The sequence below is a fragment of the Sinohyriopsis cumingii genome, chromosome 15 (genome assembly GCF_028554795.1).
Source record: "Sinohyriopsis cumingii isolate HCF-2022 chromosome 15, ASM2855479v2, whole genome shotgun sequence".
NCBI classification, from domain to species: domain Eukaryota; kingdom Metazoa; phylum Mollusca; class Bivalvia; order Unionida; family Unionidae; genus Sinohyriopsis; species Sinohyriopsis cumingii.
The window spans coordinates 21,075,480-21,091,067 of record NC_142975.1 but is presented as its reverse complement, the minus strand read 5'-3'; the positions used below and the strand labels follow the sequence as shown (position 1 = coordinate 21,091,067).

At 33.9% G+C, this 15,588-nt stretch overlaps 1 protein-coding gene across 1 annotated transcript in view; it reads right to left on the bottom strand.

The window, feature by feature from the left end:
- Positions 1–15,588, bottom strand: part of LOC149781389 (polyamine-transporting ATPase 13A3-like) — a 409,406-nt gene that overhangs the window by 272,483 nt on the left and 121,335 nt on the right. The window contains exon 2 of the mRNA XM_089935483.1: positions 14,686–14,768. Within this exon, the coding sequence (XP_089791609.1) occupies positions 14,686–14,768 (83 nt within the window). The remainder of the gene's footprint in view (positions 1–14,685; positions 14,769–15,588) is intronic.

The window sequence follows — 15,588 nt, the reverse complement described above, 5'->3', positions numbered from 1 at the left end:
GAATATTTTTTTCTTTTTTGTGGTAACCAAACTTCTTTCTGCTGACGATATGATATAATTGCTTCACTTACTGTTAACAATAATAGTATTTTTACATCGAGCATATACCGTAATAATACTGTTGGTGCCCACATTGTTTCTGAAAAGTGTTTGCCAAACCAAACATAACAAATCGGATGAAGATTTGCGGCAAGCTTAAATGACTCAATTCAATCGAATTCAGTCAAATCAAAATCTGGTAATGGTCCATTTATCGACTCTCGTCATTTCGTATGCGAAATGTCCAAATCGCTCAAAATACTTAGAGCACTCTCCCATTCCAAGAAAACTTCCCCGATAACATGCAAACATATCAACTGAAATAACATCTCTATAACCGTATTCAGTATTCCATAATCCACCGTGTCCGTATTCGACACAAGCGCGTTGTATTTCTTCAAGAAAATCCAAATGTGTTGATTTCCACGAATTTTTCTCTCGAGCAAAATGAGCAGAAACTGACGGAACGGTAAAGCCATTACTCAGTAATTGTTTAGCCCTGACATCATCAGGGTCATGGGAGTATTTCAAAGCAAGATTTTTCATTTCTTCATAGAGAGATTCTGTACGATAAATAACGCCATTAGGCCATACAAACTGATCAAAATTGCCATTATCTGAAATTTGAAATAACCACACTGATACAGGATCACTTTTACTTATTTCGTTAATAAATCAAATATATCTACTTGGTAAAATTTAACAGTTCGATTTAGTAGAAGTAGTGTTACTGCATTAGTCCACGCATGTGCATTATGATCAATAATTGCATTCGAAGTTCCTTTCGATTTATACTTTGATTCCTATAAAATCTCCGGTTATTGTTCTTACCATTATCGGGAATTTTATTTTCTTTCCTAGCTCAGCGACGTCTTTGACAGATGCTCCGGTATCTTTAACTATTTCTCCCCATTTCTTTATTATTGTATGTCTCTTGTCCGTTAAACCGTGTCCACGTATCGCGCTTGTTAAATGTTCCGTTACTCGTTCAGCTACACAATTTAGTTTTAAAAATTTAATCGTTTTCAGGTTATTAACGCTGGGTTTATCATTTATCGGATAAATTCCATAAATAACCGCGGTTCCATGATACGCTCTTACATAATACGGTTTGTCAATACCAGTCAACATTCCTGGTTTGGAATATTTACTTAATACAGCAATTTTTTCATTATGAAGGACAGTGTCACGTTTGTCACTGATAATCCAAGTATTGTTTGTTTCTGCTAATACAATAAACATTATTCTGAGAAAAAATCTTTGATCGTCGAGATAATTAATAATCGTCTCTGCTTGTTTGTCGTTGAATGTAGCATCGACGACTTTGTAGACACCATCGGTGTTGAGTATGATTTTGAACGTCGACCACACATGAGATGCACCAACCTTGCTAAATTCTTTCTTGGCGTCATGAATAGTATTAATCAAACTTTTATTCGTCGGACCAACCAAAGCTCGAATCGGTAAGTCGGGGGATATTCTGTCAAGAATAAATTTATCTTTAGAAGGTTTAATCTCTGTCAATTCGTTCATATTATTATTAAGACAAGTACATATTGAGTGTGATGTGATTTGGATATTTAACGTAGCTACGATGTCTGCAATGTGGCAGTTTATAGTGATGTCTAGCACTGGGGCATCATGCAGCAGACATGTAGCATTATGTCCCACCGAGTCACATTATCCAGACACCAGGTTGACCAGTCCTAACACTAACCTCTTAATGCTGAGCGCCGAGCGAGGCAGCTGTTAGTACCATTTTTGTAAGTCTTTGGTATGGCTCGGCCGAGGATCGAACCCACGACTTCCCGCACCCGAAGCGGACGCTCTAACCACTAGACCACCGGAGCAATCTACAAATATCTCTTTAAACTGATATTATATATACAATGATTCAACCAAAGCACAAATACTCCTTGTGTGTGTGTAATTTGGACATTTTAACGTAGCTTTAACAATTTTTCAGTCATATCACTATGATGTCTGCAGTGTGACAGTTTATAATGATGTCTAGCACTGGGGCATCATGCTGCAGACATGCAGCATGATGTCCCACCCAGTCACATTATCACTGACACCAGGCCGATCAGTCCTAACACTAACCTCTTAATGCCGAGCGCCAAGCGAGGCAACTGTTAGTACCATTTTTGTAAGTCTTTGGTATGACTCGACCGGGGATCGAACCCACGACCTCCCTCATCTGAGGCGGATGCTCTAACCACTAGGCCACCGGAGCGGTCAAATACTCCTTGTAACAAAGACTGCGTAAACGAATTATGCGGTACCATTCACAAAGCGTACGTCAAAGGAGTCTAGGACCTAAACTGTGTCTTAAATGTGGTGTTGGAGTTAGAAGAAACACGCAGTTATTTGTGCAATATGGTGATTAAAAGTACAGAGAGCTCAAAAGATCTTATGATTACAAAAATAGTAACGACAATAATGACAAGGTTATAAGAAACGCTGAAGACTATCTGGCAAGATTTTCAGGCAGAAATTTAGACAAAGTCACTTAAACAAATGATATTATAATATATAAATGGAGCAAAAAGAATTTGTGAGACATCCTATCATCAAGAATTATGAAGCATCTCGTGATGGTATAATCAGGAACTGACAACTAAAAAAACCAGTCGGTTTTGACACTAATACTGGTTATCTAATGTTCAGCACCCCGGGGAAAATATATGTCTCATAAATTTATATACGACTGTTTCAACGGAGTAATAGAAGACGGTCTTGTGATCGATCATATTGATTCAGATAAGATAAATAATGATTTGTGTAACTTACAAGCTATCGCACAGAGCGAGATTTGCAAATTTGGTGGTACTGGAAAATATAATAAATTTTCTAGGGTCGTTACATCCTTAAATATACAGAGACTGGTCAATAAATAATATTTCAATCAATGAATGCAGCTGGCAAATATTGTGATATCTGCATACCTTCAGTACAATAAGTCGCGAATAAAATATACAAATCGGCGTATTCAAAAAGTATAAACAAAATATATTTTTTCATTATTACTGAAGAGAGATAACTCTTTCTCTCTCCGGTAGAGTAATTAAGTAGTTGTGCCGCTTGTTCTAATATTATATTACTACATTTAATGTTTTGCCATCATTCAGTAGTTAATTAATTATGATAGAACGGTTATTTATTCAATGTGGAAAGTGTACAAATTAATATGTACTAATAAATGTACACTTTCCTCAGTCGCACTGATGTGAAGTATTTTTATGTCAAGTAAAATATCATGATACAACAGTTATTCAGCCAATATGATGCTTCGTTGGTGGTAAAATATACAATTGTCTATATAATAAAAATTTTGTATAGTTTACCAGTCATAAAATATGCGAGGTAGGCATTTTTGTGTTTATAAATTGTCATGATACAACTGTCAATTTTCAATCTAAAGCTTCCATTATTGAAGGGAGATAATTCTATACCTCTACGGCAGAGTAATTCAATAGTTATTTCGCTTGTGGCTAAGTTACTGGTCTCAAGAAGGGATATAACTCTGTAGCATATCTTTCTTCGGTAGAGCATAATTTTTGTTATCATCTTAATTAATTATTAACCATCTTTGTCATAATCATTATCAGTGGAGTAAAATAATTTTATAATAGTTCATTTTAGTAGGAAGGGTATTTGTACTTTCTAACATAAGGCAGACAACAGGTCACACACGCCGTTACACGTACAATACAGTCAGTTATTTCTAGATCCTTCTCTTATAAAGAAATATTTAAAACCTGACTTTGTCAAAGGCTGAATAGGTACAATATACGGTTATTTCAATACGATGTGGAAAATAAATCCACACCGTGGTTATTTGTAGGAAAATCCACCTGATTGTCACACTCGGGGGTCGCCGTTCGAAACCCGTGATTGGACGTAGGGTTTTGTGCAGATAAAATTATATGTCTTTACTGGAAACATTGTCTGTGATCGTTGCTGTAATTCTGTAATTTATTTCAGTTGTGTATTCGCTACCTTGACAAATTCAGCTGATGACATGTACACAATTTCAAGTGCGCGTATACTGATAAAAATTATATCATGTACTGCCCAGTAATTTTCCACTGAGGTCAAAGTGGAGCAGAGTGGGAGAAATTACTCAATGTACATGTGTCAGTAATTTTCCATTGCGGTCAAAATGGACTATAGTGTGAGAAAATCACGCAGTAATTTTCCGTGGACAGTAAGCTCTCAATCTCACCGAGTGTACCCCGCACAAAAACATTCAGAAAGAATGTCGGCTAGAAAGAAAGCCTCGTGCGGTGCCGAGAAATCATAAGAAAGATCTCACAAAGGACCCTACGAAATGCACAAAGGCCAATGAAGGGACCACTTTAATGATATATATATATATATATATATATATATATATATATATATATATATATATATATATATATATATATTACTATAAAATGAATTACGAGAATATTAATGATATAATTTCTGTGATAAAAAAATAAAAAAGACGGCATAAAAATCAACTTGATCCAGAAAATATTATTTGTGATTTTGAATCACGGCAAAACACGTAAAATTGAAGATAGTTATACACTACCAGCGGAATATAGATACATAAAGATTAGACAACAAGCAATATTCCAATCTTTGGCTACTGCAAAAGATACGGAAGTTAAAAAATTCTTTTCCCTCTCAAGCGTGATCGAAACAATTTGAAAAAAATTAGCTCACGAATACAAAACGGAAAAAAAATATTAACACGCGCGTGATGCAATTAAAAACGTTTATGTCAGATCGTGAAAATGAAATCAGTAAAGAATATTTTCAAAGTAGTGACGAAAGTAAAAATAATAAAGAGGATTTTGAAAGTATTAATGACAACTTCACTCATGAAAATGAAAGTTACGGCAATGTCGTGGTTAATTATCCTCTGACGTTTATTCTACCAGAGAAATCATTTGAAAAAATTCTGTCACGAAATATTTATTTGACTTTGTCAAGGATTATTATGTAAAACAATTTTTTTAAAATCTGTTTTTGATGACATTTTGACTATTTTAGTACTATTTACCCCATCAGAATTATAAAAATCTAACTGATTTTTACTATTTTAGTGCTATTTACACCATCAAATGAACAAAAAAACAGTATTATAAAAATGTTATAATATATTTATTTGTTTTTCACATTCAATGATGATATTATTATTATTATTATTATTATTATTATCATCATCATCATCATTATTATCATCATTATTACTATTATGCAATTTTTTCTGTTTCTGATGAGATTTTCACTATTTGGAGTATTATTTACCCCATCAGTTTAATGAAATTGTTCGATAATCTGAAAAAATATGGGTAATGTACCCATCAATTTAATAAAATTTGTTCATAATATGACAAATTGACGGGTAATATACCTATCAATTTAATGAAATCGTTCGATAATCTGAAAAGTTATGGGTAATATACCCATCAATTTAATGGACTTGTTAGATGATCTGAAAAATTATTTACAACTATGAAATCAATAATAAAATTATTGAACGTTAAATTGCTAATGAAATTGTTCGATAATCTGAATTATGTTGGGTAATATATCCATCAATTTAATGAAATTGTTTGATAATTTGAAACAGTTTGGGTAATATACCCATTAATTTGATGAAATTGTTTGATAATCTGAAATATTTTGGGTAATATACCAATCAATTTGATGAAATTTAACTTATGATCATTAAGACAATAAATTCTGTTAAATATATTTATTTGATTTTTGACAAAGTCAAGGATGAAATTATTATTATGTATTTTTTTCTTCTTCTCTTTTTGATGAGATTTTGGCTATTTTAGTACTATTTACCCCATTAATTTAATGAAATTGTTTGATAATCTGAAAAATTGCGGGTATATTACCCATCATTTTAATGAAATTTGTTGATAATCTGATTTAATTTGGGTAATATACCCATCAATTTAATGAAGTCAGATTTTTTTTATTAAGAATTAGACAATATTTTAGAAGCTCACAAGAATATGTATAATTCATAATATGATCTCTATCGCACGTAAACATAATAGTATGTTCTCGCTGCAGTTCATTTCATTGTTCCGCGTCAACAAAACATTTTCACGGCTGTATTCGTCAATAATTGTATTAACACTAAATTGTTCTGTATTGGCTGGAGGTTGTGTCATTGTTGTTCTGATGGCGTTTTCAAGCACGTCTTTGTCGTGTATGAAAACTTTCACATGTTGGTACATTATATAATACCTCCTGATTAAAAACTTAATTGTTAAAATCTCTGCTTGATCAAAACTCGTTATCTTACATGGAGATTTATACTGAGATTTTATTTCTTTCTTAAATCGTTTAAGTGTCTAAATTGGTCAGTAAGTTTTAAATGTATTCTTGATAATAACCGATTATGACATCGTAGATAAACCGGATTGATCGGTTCTTGTACAATCAAATATCCAGGAGGTACTTGCGGTGTAAAAGTATATAAAATATATCCTTGTTGAGCTAGATTTGATTTTTCAAGATCTATTTGATAATTGCCATGAATTGCATCACATGCAAGATGACTGAAATCATTGAAGTTATATTTACAATTCCTGATGAAATATGTCTGCCGCTGCCGTAAGAATCATCGTTATGTTTGAGAATATCTCCCGGTGGGGTTTTTATTCTCCATGACTCAACGATTTGTTTGAATTTTTCGTTGATAATATTATTGCGTGATAGTATTAGTTAGTCAGCGCTAAATCGTGGTAATATAAAATTTAGTAAATCTGATTCAGGTATTTTATAATGATTAATGTATAGTTACCTGATGTTTGTTATTTTATTCCTTTTTCTATATCATAAGTACTAGCATTTATTATTTCGATAATAGCTTGATTAGCATAGTTAAGGTCTGACAAAATTTGATTTAAATTTATTGTTTCAATGATATTCTTGTTTAGATCGTTATTAGATACTCCAGAATATAATTTTTAAATAACTGCACTAATGTCGTGGACAAAGTTATACGTTCAGCTTTAATTCTATTAGCCAGTGATCTGAAATCTTTTTCATAAACAATTTCAGTGGAAGTTTTTCTATCATAATTAGTTATTGAAAACGGTGTTATAGGAAATGTTCTACCATTAGGATATTTAATAGGATGATCTGTATAATGACGCCATGGCCAAATATTTCGATATTATACAACAATTTTCGTTAGTGGAAACATCATCTAACTGAGGATCCGGCAGTCCTTTATAATCTGGTGCTATTTCAAGCCAACCTAAAACAGATTTAATTGATGAATGATACATATCTACAATGTAATTTGGAGAATATATTTCAACTGCCGCTGATAAAGTTGGTTCGTGAACTGTTATAGCTATCTTGGAGTCTCTTCCGGTTATAGATTTTATTCTACCCTGGAATTCATCATTGATTTGTTCGATTCGATAACTGCCTGTTGGAATTCTGACAACATTCCAGTCTGGTGTTCCATCATCTTTATTTTTATTTGCAAATACAAGCGAATTATTCGCCTGTGATCCACCAAATGATTTTAATCTGGTACTTGGCCAACTACGGTATACTCGTAATTGTGCTAGTACAATTTCTTTCGCTGAAATTGCAGTTGGAAAATTAACATTAAATTCACGATTAGTTGAGCTTACTGATATCGTTGTTGTTTTTGTTGGACCTGTGTTCGTTACAATCTGTTGAATTAATTCGTTCGGAGTTGACATTATTTAAATCCCGATTTTCTGAATCAGTCACAGTCATTGCTTCTTTGTAGATTTTAATCATCTCCGTGAACTCAAAATCGGATATTTTTACATAACCAAGACGTGTTGATAATAACGAGGAGAATTGGGAGTAGGCTAGCGTCGCTGTATGTAATTTTATTATATAATCATGCAATTTTGCATTTGTGCATGGGCATATCGTTTTTGCAATGTCATTAATAATACCGACAATCGTTGTTGCAACTGAAACACAATTTTGTTACAACTGCTAGTGACATAATTGTTATTGTTGATAATAATAATAATACGCCGGTTCCATCAATAACAGCAGACACTGAATACACAATTATGTCAACGACAACTACACGTCTGCAATATTTTTTTACTTTTTCTGTATACTCGTCAACGATATTTTTTAGTTTTGTTTGCCATTCACGTGCTTGATTGTATCTAAAACGTTGAACATTGATCGGAATACTCATTATATTTTAATTAAGTGGGAATTTAGCTGTTAATTCAAAGCACCAATAATAAATCAAGCCCAGTTTTTTTCCTTCTTCGGGTTCAACAGTAAATGTTTCCTCGTCGTTTTGATCTAACATTACTAACATAGATCCAGGAGATCCACCTGACAGAGTTAGTGGATAACGCCGTGAAATCGTGGTAGATATTATAAATGTTACAACACCAAGTACTTAGAGCCTGTATATACCGGTAACCTCAGCGCGATGTTTAATGGTTTTATTGAGTGGTGACCATAATGCTTGGTCAGACGCTATTGTATATACCAGGTTGATAATCTGCTTGTGGTGAATTTTAATCAGATTAATTTTTTAACGATATCAGGAATTCCACTTATAACATCTTCTAGTCTTTTTCTAATATCACCAATATTGTTCTGCGCTATCGTGATTAGCTCTAAATATTATTTAGGATCTCTGATAACACCTAACAGTTTATTAATCGTTTCAATGTTTGCCATAGCGGTTTTAATATCTCCAAATTTTTGTTAATTTCAGAGAGTTTTATGTCAATAGTCAACGGAGTTCCAAATAATTCCTCTGCGATTTCATTAATTTTTCTAAACTTTCTACGAAGATTTGAAACATAATTACGTAAGCGTCATACTCAGCTCGTATCGTGGTTAAATTAGTATCTAGTGTATCATATTTATTGTCTACATATTTTATTGTTGCGGCATCTTCATCAGATGTTGGATCTCTTAAAACAACTATTTTATTTCCATTCATGCTAAGTTCATCTGTTATTATATCACCGGTAGATCGCAAACGATTAGCAACACATTTTGCAATTTCATTTCTAATAGTTGCGATTGATATATTTGAGTTTCTGATTTTTCCGTTATCATTAAATACTGGAATATTATCCATAGTAGCACCGAGAACTCTATGAATTATGTCATTCCATTTGATATTACTCGTCTTTAAAACACCGTATTTATCCTGAAAAATAACAACTTCATCTTTATCACCTCCAGAGAGATTCATACTATCGGCGAATTCATCTTTAGTCGCGTAATTTGATAAATCAATATTTATTTTTTTTATGTCTTTGATAGAAGATCTTCCGTAAATATCAACCATTATACTTTAAGATCTGTTTAAAACAATTAACGGTTACTTGTATACTCGTGCACACTGTTATGAGGTGGTAATGTTGATTCTGATATAGCATTTAATACATTAATTACTTCACGACCACATATTAGCGGATCAGTTATTGTTTGTGTTGGCAATGATGAATACCAAAATGGAATATTCTTGGAGTATTTTAACAATTCTATTGTCCGAGGAAGCCCATATGAATCAAAATAAATAGGACCGCGTGGATCAAATGCGTTGAAATTGGACGATTTAACGAATTGTTCCTTGAAGTCTCAGACCTTATTCGTATTGATCTGGGGGTCCTGGTAATATTAGACCCTTCCCCTTTTTTTATTCTCCCTCCTGTTATTTTTTCAGTTAGCTTTATACCAGCATGTCCAGCAGCACCACTTAAAACACCAAGTGCAGCTGTTTTTGCAATGTTTGGAGCTGCAGCGGATATTAACGCCGGTAAAGCTGCAAAAAGTGGAACTATACCACCGATGATATGCACGTGCTACATGATTTAATTAAAAACTTAATAATATATCTTCAGCTGGTTCTTGATGTCCGTTTATCCTCAGTGAAACTTCAGAAACTCCAAGTGTGTCAAATATCATTGGACTTTCTTCTTGCGAGTTTACTCGTTCAGTATTTTTAAAAACAATGAAAATATGCCTTGGCGCAGAAACACCTTGCTGAGTTGCTATATGCCACGTGAATAAACCATTAACGGTACTTTGAACACTGTCTGTAGTTGTTGTTAACCATGATAATAATTAATTACCTCCTGAATCCATAAAAGAGAGTAGTTTTTGTTCTTCGGCAATCGTTGGAGTCATTACCGGCACCCACAACGAATGTTTTGTTAGTAATATTTTACCAGCATCAATGCAAACACCTTCTCGCTAAATAGCATCATCGTTAGTAGCTTTTCTTACAAGTACATATGTATGCTTGGCCCCGAAAATAACCTTTCTTACGTTTCCACAAAATCCAAAGATGTGAGACAGTGGAATCGCGCATGAAAATCTTCTATTACCTCTTAACATCGATCGACGTGTTATAAAATCCAAGCTGAAGCTTGCATGAACGCTAATCATTACAGGATGTGAATCAACATCAGCGTTGTTGGCAGTGTTTCTTGGTTGTCCTATAATATACTGTCTGTTGTCAGGAAAATCAGAAGTTTCTTTGGTAAACATCATTGACAGTCTAGCTAATCTTGTATAATCATCAGAATATCTTGCTAGATCTATTACTGTTGTAGCAACATCGACGTCTTTTGGAATATTTTCAATACTTTTTCCATCAATCATGTATGTAGCACTGTCAAACAACGCCATGATGCCGTTATTAACGAAACTAATTCTACCATTGACATTATATTCTGTATTATCAACTTTCAAAAGTTCCCCTTCTACTTCAATAAATGCTTGAGCAGGTAAGAAATATCTGCTTGTATTTTGAACTTGTAATTCAATTCGACCACGCTGATCTGGTTGTTGTGCGTCTTAAAAATAATACTGATAATCACGTATGGATTCATATTTGAGAACTGGCGCATCCATGTCAAATGCTGGATCGGATATACGTTTGAACAATTTATTACAATTGTTATCGTCTAACACGAATACCACTTCCTGCTATTTACTTGCCGTTATATTCTTTTCTTTGTCTGACGGGGGTATATCAGCCAACTCTGCTAGTGTTTGATTTTCATCTTGTTTTATTATTTTACTGATATTTGCAGGCGTAACTTCAGTATTGAGTAGTTTTACTGGTTGTGGTTTTCTTCGTACTAATCGAGCTAATCTTTCTTTGATCGATGAAAATGCTTTACCGGCAACATTACCAATAGCACTAATACCTTTATCACGAAAAGCCTCAATAGCCTTCATTCCTAATTGTTTTGCAAACGGTATTGCTTTTGGAGCCATCCTTCTGAATAAACTCATAACAACATCGCCGAGTCCATCTCCATCAATCGCTTTGTACGTTGGCAATCGTGAATTTACTACCCTAGCTATTACAGGCCCACGTTGAGCAGTATGTATAATCATTTTTAAATTACACGCTGATTAATTAATTGTTTTAGTGGCTGTAATAATCATCAGTGATTTCATTAATAAAAGAATGATAACTGTTGCGATCCATAACACCGCCTGTAAATAATCTTCGACAAAGATCAGATATGTAATTAATAATTTCTGGAGAATTATTTCCTGTGCGTTTTCCTCCGATCAGAATTTATAATATATCTATGTCAGAAAGAATACTGTCAGTACAAGTAATAAGACCACTTCCTTGAGTAGAAAAACCACTTCCAGTTGCTCCTTCTTCCTCACTTATTGTTTCATCCTCTTTTGTCTTCCATAATCTTAAGGGTGATCTTTCTACTTTTGCTTTTTTAAGTTGCTGCTTCATTTCTTTTTCCTTTTCTCTTCTAGCTTTTTTTTTAATATACTCATCTACTTTATTCTCAAAAACCTCAAAATTATAAATATCTTCCTTTTATTATATTCACGGAGTATCAGTAGCGACACGATAAACATCTTTTCTCCAATCAGCAGCTTTTAGAGTATTATTATACTCGAGTTTTACATGCTTATCTCTTTCATAATATCCAAACACGGTAATATCAAGTAATTTGTCTGGGTCTTTGATACCGTCAAAATCTTCAGGCGTGAATTTATCCATAGTTTTAGTTCTGACTCTTGGCAAAAGCTTAGGTTGAAATTTCAGGTTGTGGTTGAGGAGGTTGCTGGGGTTGTGATTGAGCTGCTTGAAGACGGCCAGCAATATCAACAGGTAATGTTTCAAGAGCTTTTTGTGTTGCCTAAGTTGCTGTAACAATGTTCTTGGTTGGTTCGACAATTGGTTTAAATAACTTTTCTGCACATTCTGTAAATTCAACTTGAGATTCTTGACGTTCTTGAAGCTTTTGTCTAAGAGAATCACGAACAGGCAAAAACGTTTTGATTGCTTCTAATCTTTTTTAGCTAATCTAGCAATATAAGACTTCATAGCTGGTGCCATTATTGATATAATAATGATTTAATTAAAGCAGCAGAGAGGGTGCGACATCAATAAACGTCCGGTGGGTAAACGAAACATGCATACAAATTTAGAAAAACACTAGAGACAAAGAGAAGATAAAATAAACTAACCCAATTAGAGAAACGCTCGGTCAGTTAGAGGCTTAGGTTTAGCGTTATTACGCTTATATTTTTATTTTTCGTATGAGGTTTTAGTTTTCAAAATGACGTTTCAGCAAAAGGTCTGTTCACCCTCTCTGCTGCTCAGGAACATTCCATCTTCAGTCGTACTTGATTCATGCTTAGTTCAAAAAACAAAAAATGTGCAGTTTCCAACTGAATTTTAAGTTGAGTGTAAATTCCAGAATTGATAAAAGATGGCGTCCTTCATAACGGAAGGTTGTGATTTCTCTACATTTAATGGCGGATGAATATGCAGTAAAAGGGGTTGTCGTAAGTGTGCATGTGAAGAAAAAACGCTGTATCAGTAATGGTGCTCACCGGACCTTGACGAATTAATAACAAAATAATAACCGCACCATTCAAAAATGAGTAAAACATACATAACTAATTCGAGTTTCTTTATTTTTAAAAACCGCGTGTTTGAAATTCATATTTGTATAGGAAATCCTAATATGACATTCAAACAATAATAACAACCGACTCGCATATCTCGGTCGAGTGTTTAACTCGTAATCCAAGTGTCGCTGCTTCAATATATGTCCAGACCAGCAAGGGTCAGCCACTTCAAGATTACCTTAAATTTAGGCACCATATATCCAACAGGTGTTAAAAGGGCCGTTAAAACCACAACTACCAAAACTATGAAATACTGGAGACAAAATTACAATGACTTTGCCGAATCTGATTTACGAATTAGGAAGAAATACAAAATGATCCATTCTTTAATTAAGTATTCCTTATTTATTTGTTTATTTATTTATTTATACTCAATCGATCAATAAATCGTGTATATATGCATGACTATTGTCTTTTTGTATATAATTGTGTCTTTGTATGTAACTGTGTCTTTGTATGTAACTGTTTTTTTCACACATTTGTCTTTGTATGCTTGTGTATATGCATGTGTCTTTGTATGCATGTGTGTATGAATGTGTCTTTGTGTGTATTTGTGTCTTTCTATGCATGTGTCTTTGTGTGCAGGTAGGAAATCATGTATGTCTTCGTATGCATATATGTATGCATGTGTTTTTATGTTTTGGTATGCATGTATGTATGCATACGTGTCGTTGTATACATGCGTGAATGCATTTATGTCTTTGTATGCATGTGTGTCTTTGTATGCATATGTTTCTTTGCGTACGTGTGTATTTGTGTGTGTGTGTGTGTGTTTATGTTCGTCCATCGATCTATCTTTTTCAACGATGTTCATATTTAATTTTCATCTTTTGCGGAAGAATCGGGTCAAACCGCACAGATATTCTTTGACTGCAGTATACTATCTGTACAGTTTTACAAAAATTTAATTTCTTTGTGAAATTTATGTTGTATTTTAAAATTGAATAAAATGAAATCTAAATATAATGCAAAGGAAGTTACAGTTAGTTATTCATGATGAATGCAACGGTTCTATGTCGGGAATTTCCCATGCTTGAACATTTTACTTGATTGACACTGCACTGGTAATTCCTGTCATAGAATTACCCCGCTGTCTGTGAATAACTGTAAAGCATAGACTGAATAACATATGAGGATATAATAGAAAATGAAAAGAAAACTTTAATACACCTAGTAGACCCCTAAATAAGAATAAAATAGTATTTACTTACTTTCATGAAAATCCGCAGAGTTTGTTTTAATATTTACATATTGTAATAAGAAACGAGAGAATATGTTGCCGCTGAGACCGAACCCAGTAATTATCGCATGTAAATCAGGCGCAAACACCAATGTCTATACCAAATTGATGAAGGGTAGGTAGATCGGTATATGGCCTTTTATACTTCAATCTCTACCCCTCTAGTATTACAAACACCAATGTCTATACCAAATTGATAAAGGGTAGGTAGATAGGTATATGGCCTTTTATACTTCAATCTCTACCCTTCTAGTATTACAAACACCAATGTCTATACCAAATTGATAAAGGGTAGGTAGATCGGTATATGGCCTTTTATACTTCAGTCTCTACCCCCTCTAGTATTACAAAAAGTAAAAAAGTAGATCTACATTGATTCTTCAAAATTCTGTTGCAAACGAGGAAGACGATAAATAATTCATTCGTATAAAACTATCTACCATCTGATCTTCTTCTCCTGGGTTAACATACTCTTTCCCTGCAAGTAGTGGTGGCGGCCCGTGCAGGACGATACCTTGGTCACCTGAAATTACAAATACAGTAATGTTGTTGGTTGATTTTAGCGGCACTTTTAACACGGTATTGATTTTATCATGCATAGGTAATGGGAGCTAAGTGTCTTCCCCATAGACATGCAGAGGCAGCCTTAGATTACGACGCTCTACCAATTAAGTTAGCGCTGATCCTACAAATACACTGCAGTGATAGCTAACATACTCCACAGAACTTTCCTACGGTGACAGAGTTTGATTCCCTATTCCAACATGTGAACCGTAAGTGACACACAACCAGTTCTTTACAAAATTCTCTGATTTAATCCATCTGAAATGCCAAAGAACGCAACCATCTGAACCGACAAAACAAAATGCTATTGGTAAAATGCGTCTCCAAATCGAACTGATATCAATATTGTGCGAGGAAGAAAGAAATGGATGTATTTGATGTTTTATACCACAGCAACATGGGCTTTATCTTTTATGTCGAGTCAGTTAGTGTAAAAGACACACTATGGTAGCGGGATATGACTGGCCCTTAGCAGGATTTAAACCCGCACCCTTTCGGTCGCGAGTCTGGCACGCTAACCAGCTAACCACGGAGTCACTGCATCTGCCTCCATTAGTCACCTGTTACAACATGCAGACACAAGAAATTGTCTTCTATTTTTAATTATATAGGATTTATGAATCTTGATTGCATTAGTTAACGGCTGACTATGCACTAAGCCGGGTTATGTAGCAATGTAAGAACACAAACATACACAGAATATTAGTATCTCATATCTTCATTTTACCTATGTTGCCATAATCTGATAAACATTCTTTCTGATTATAACGTGTGTGTGT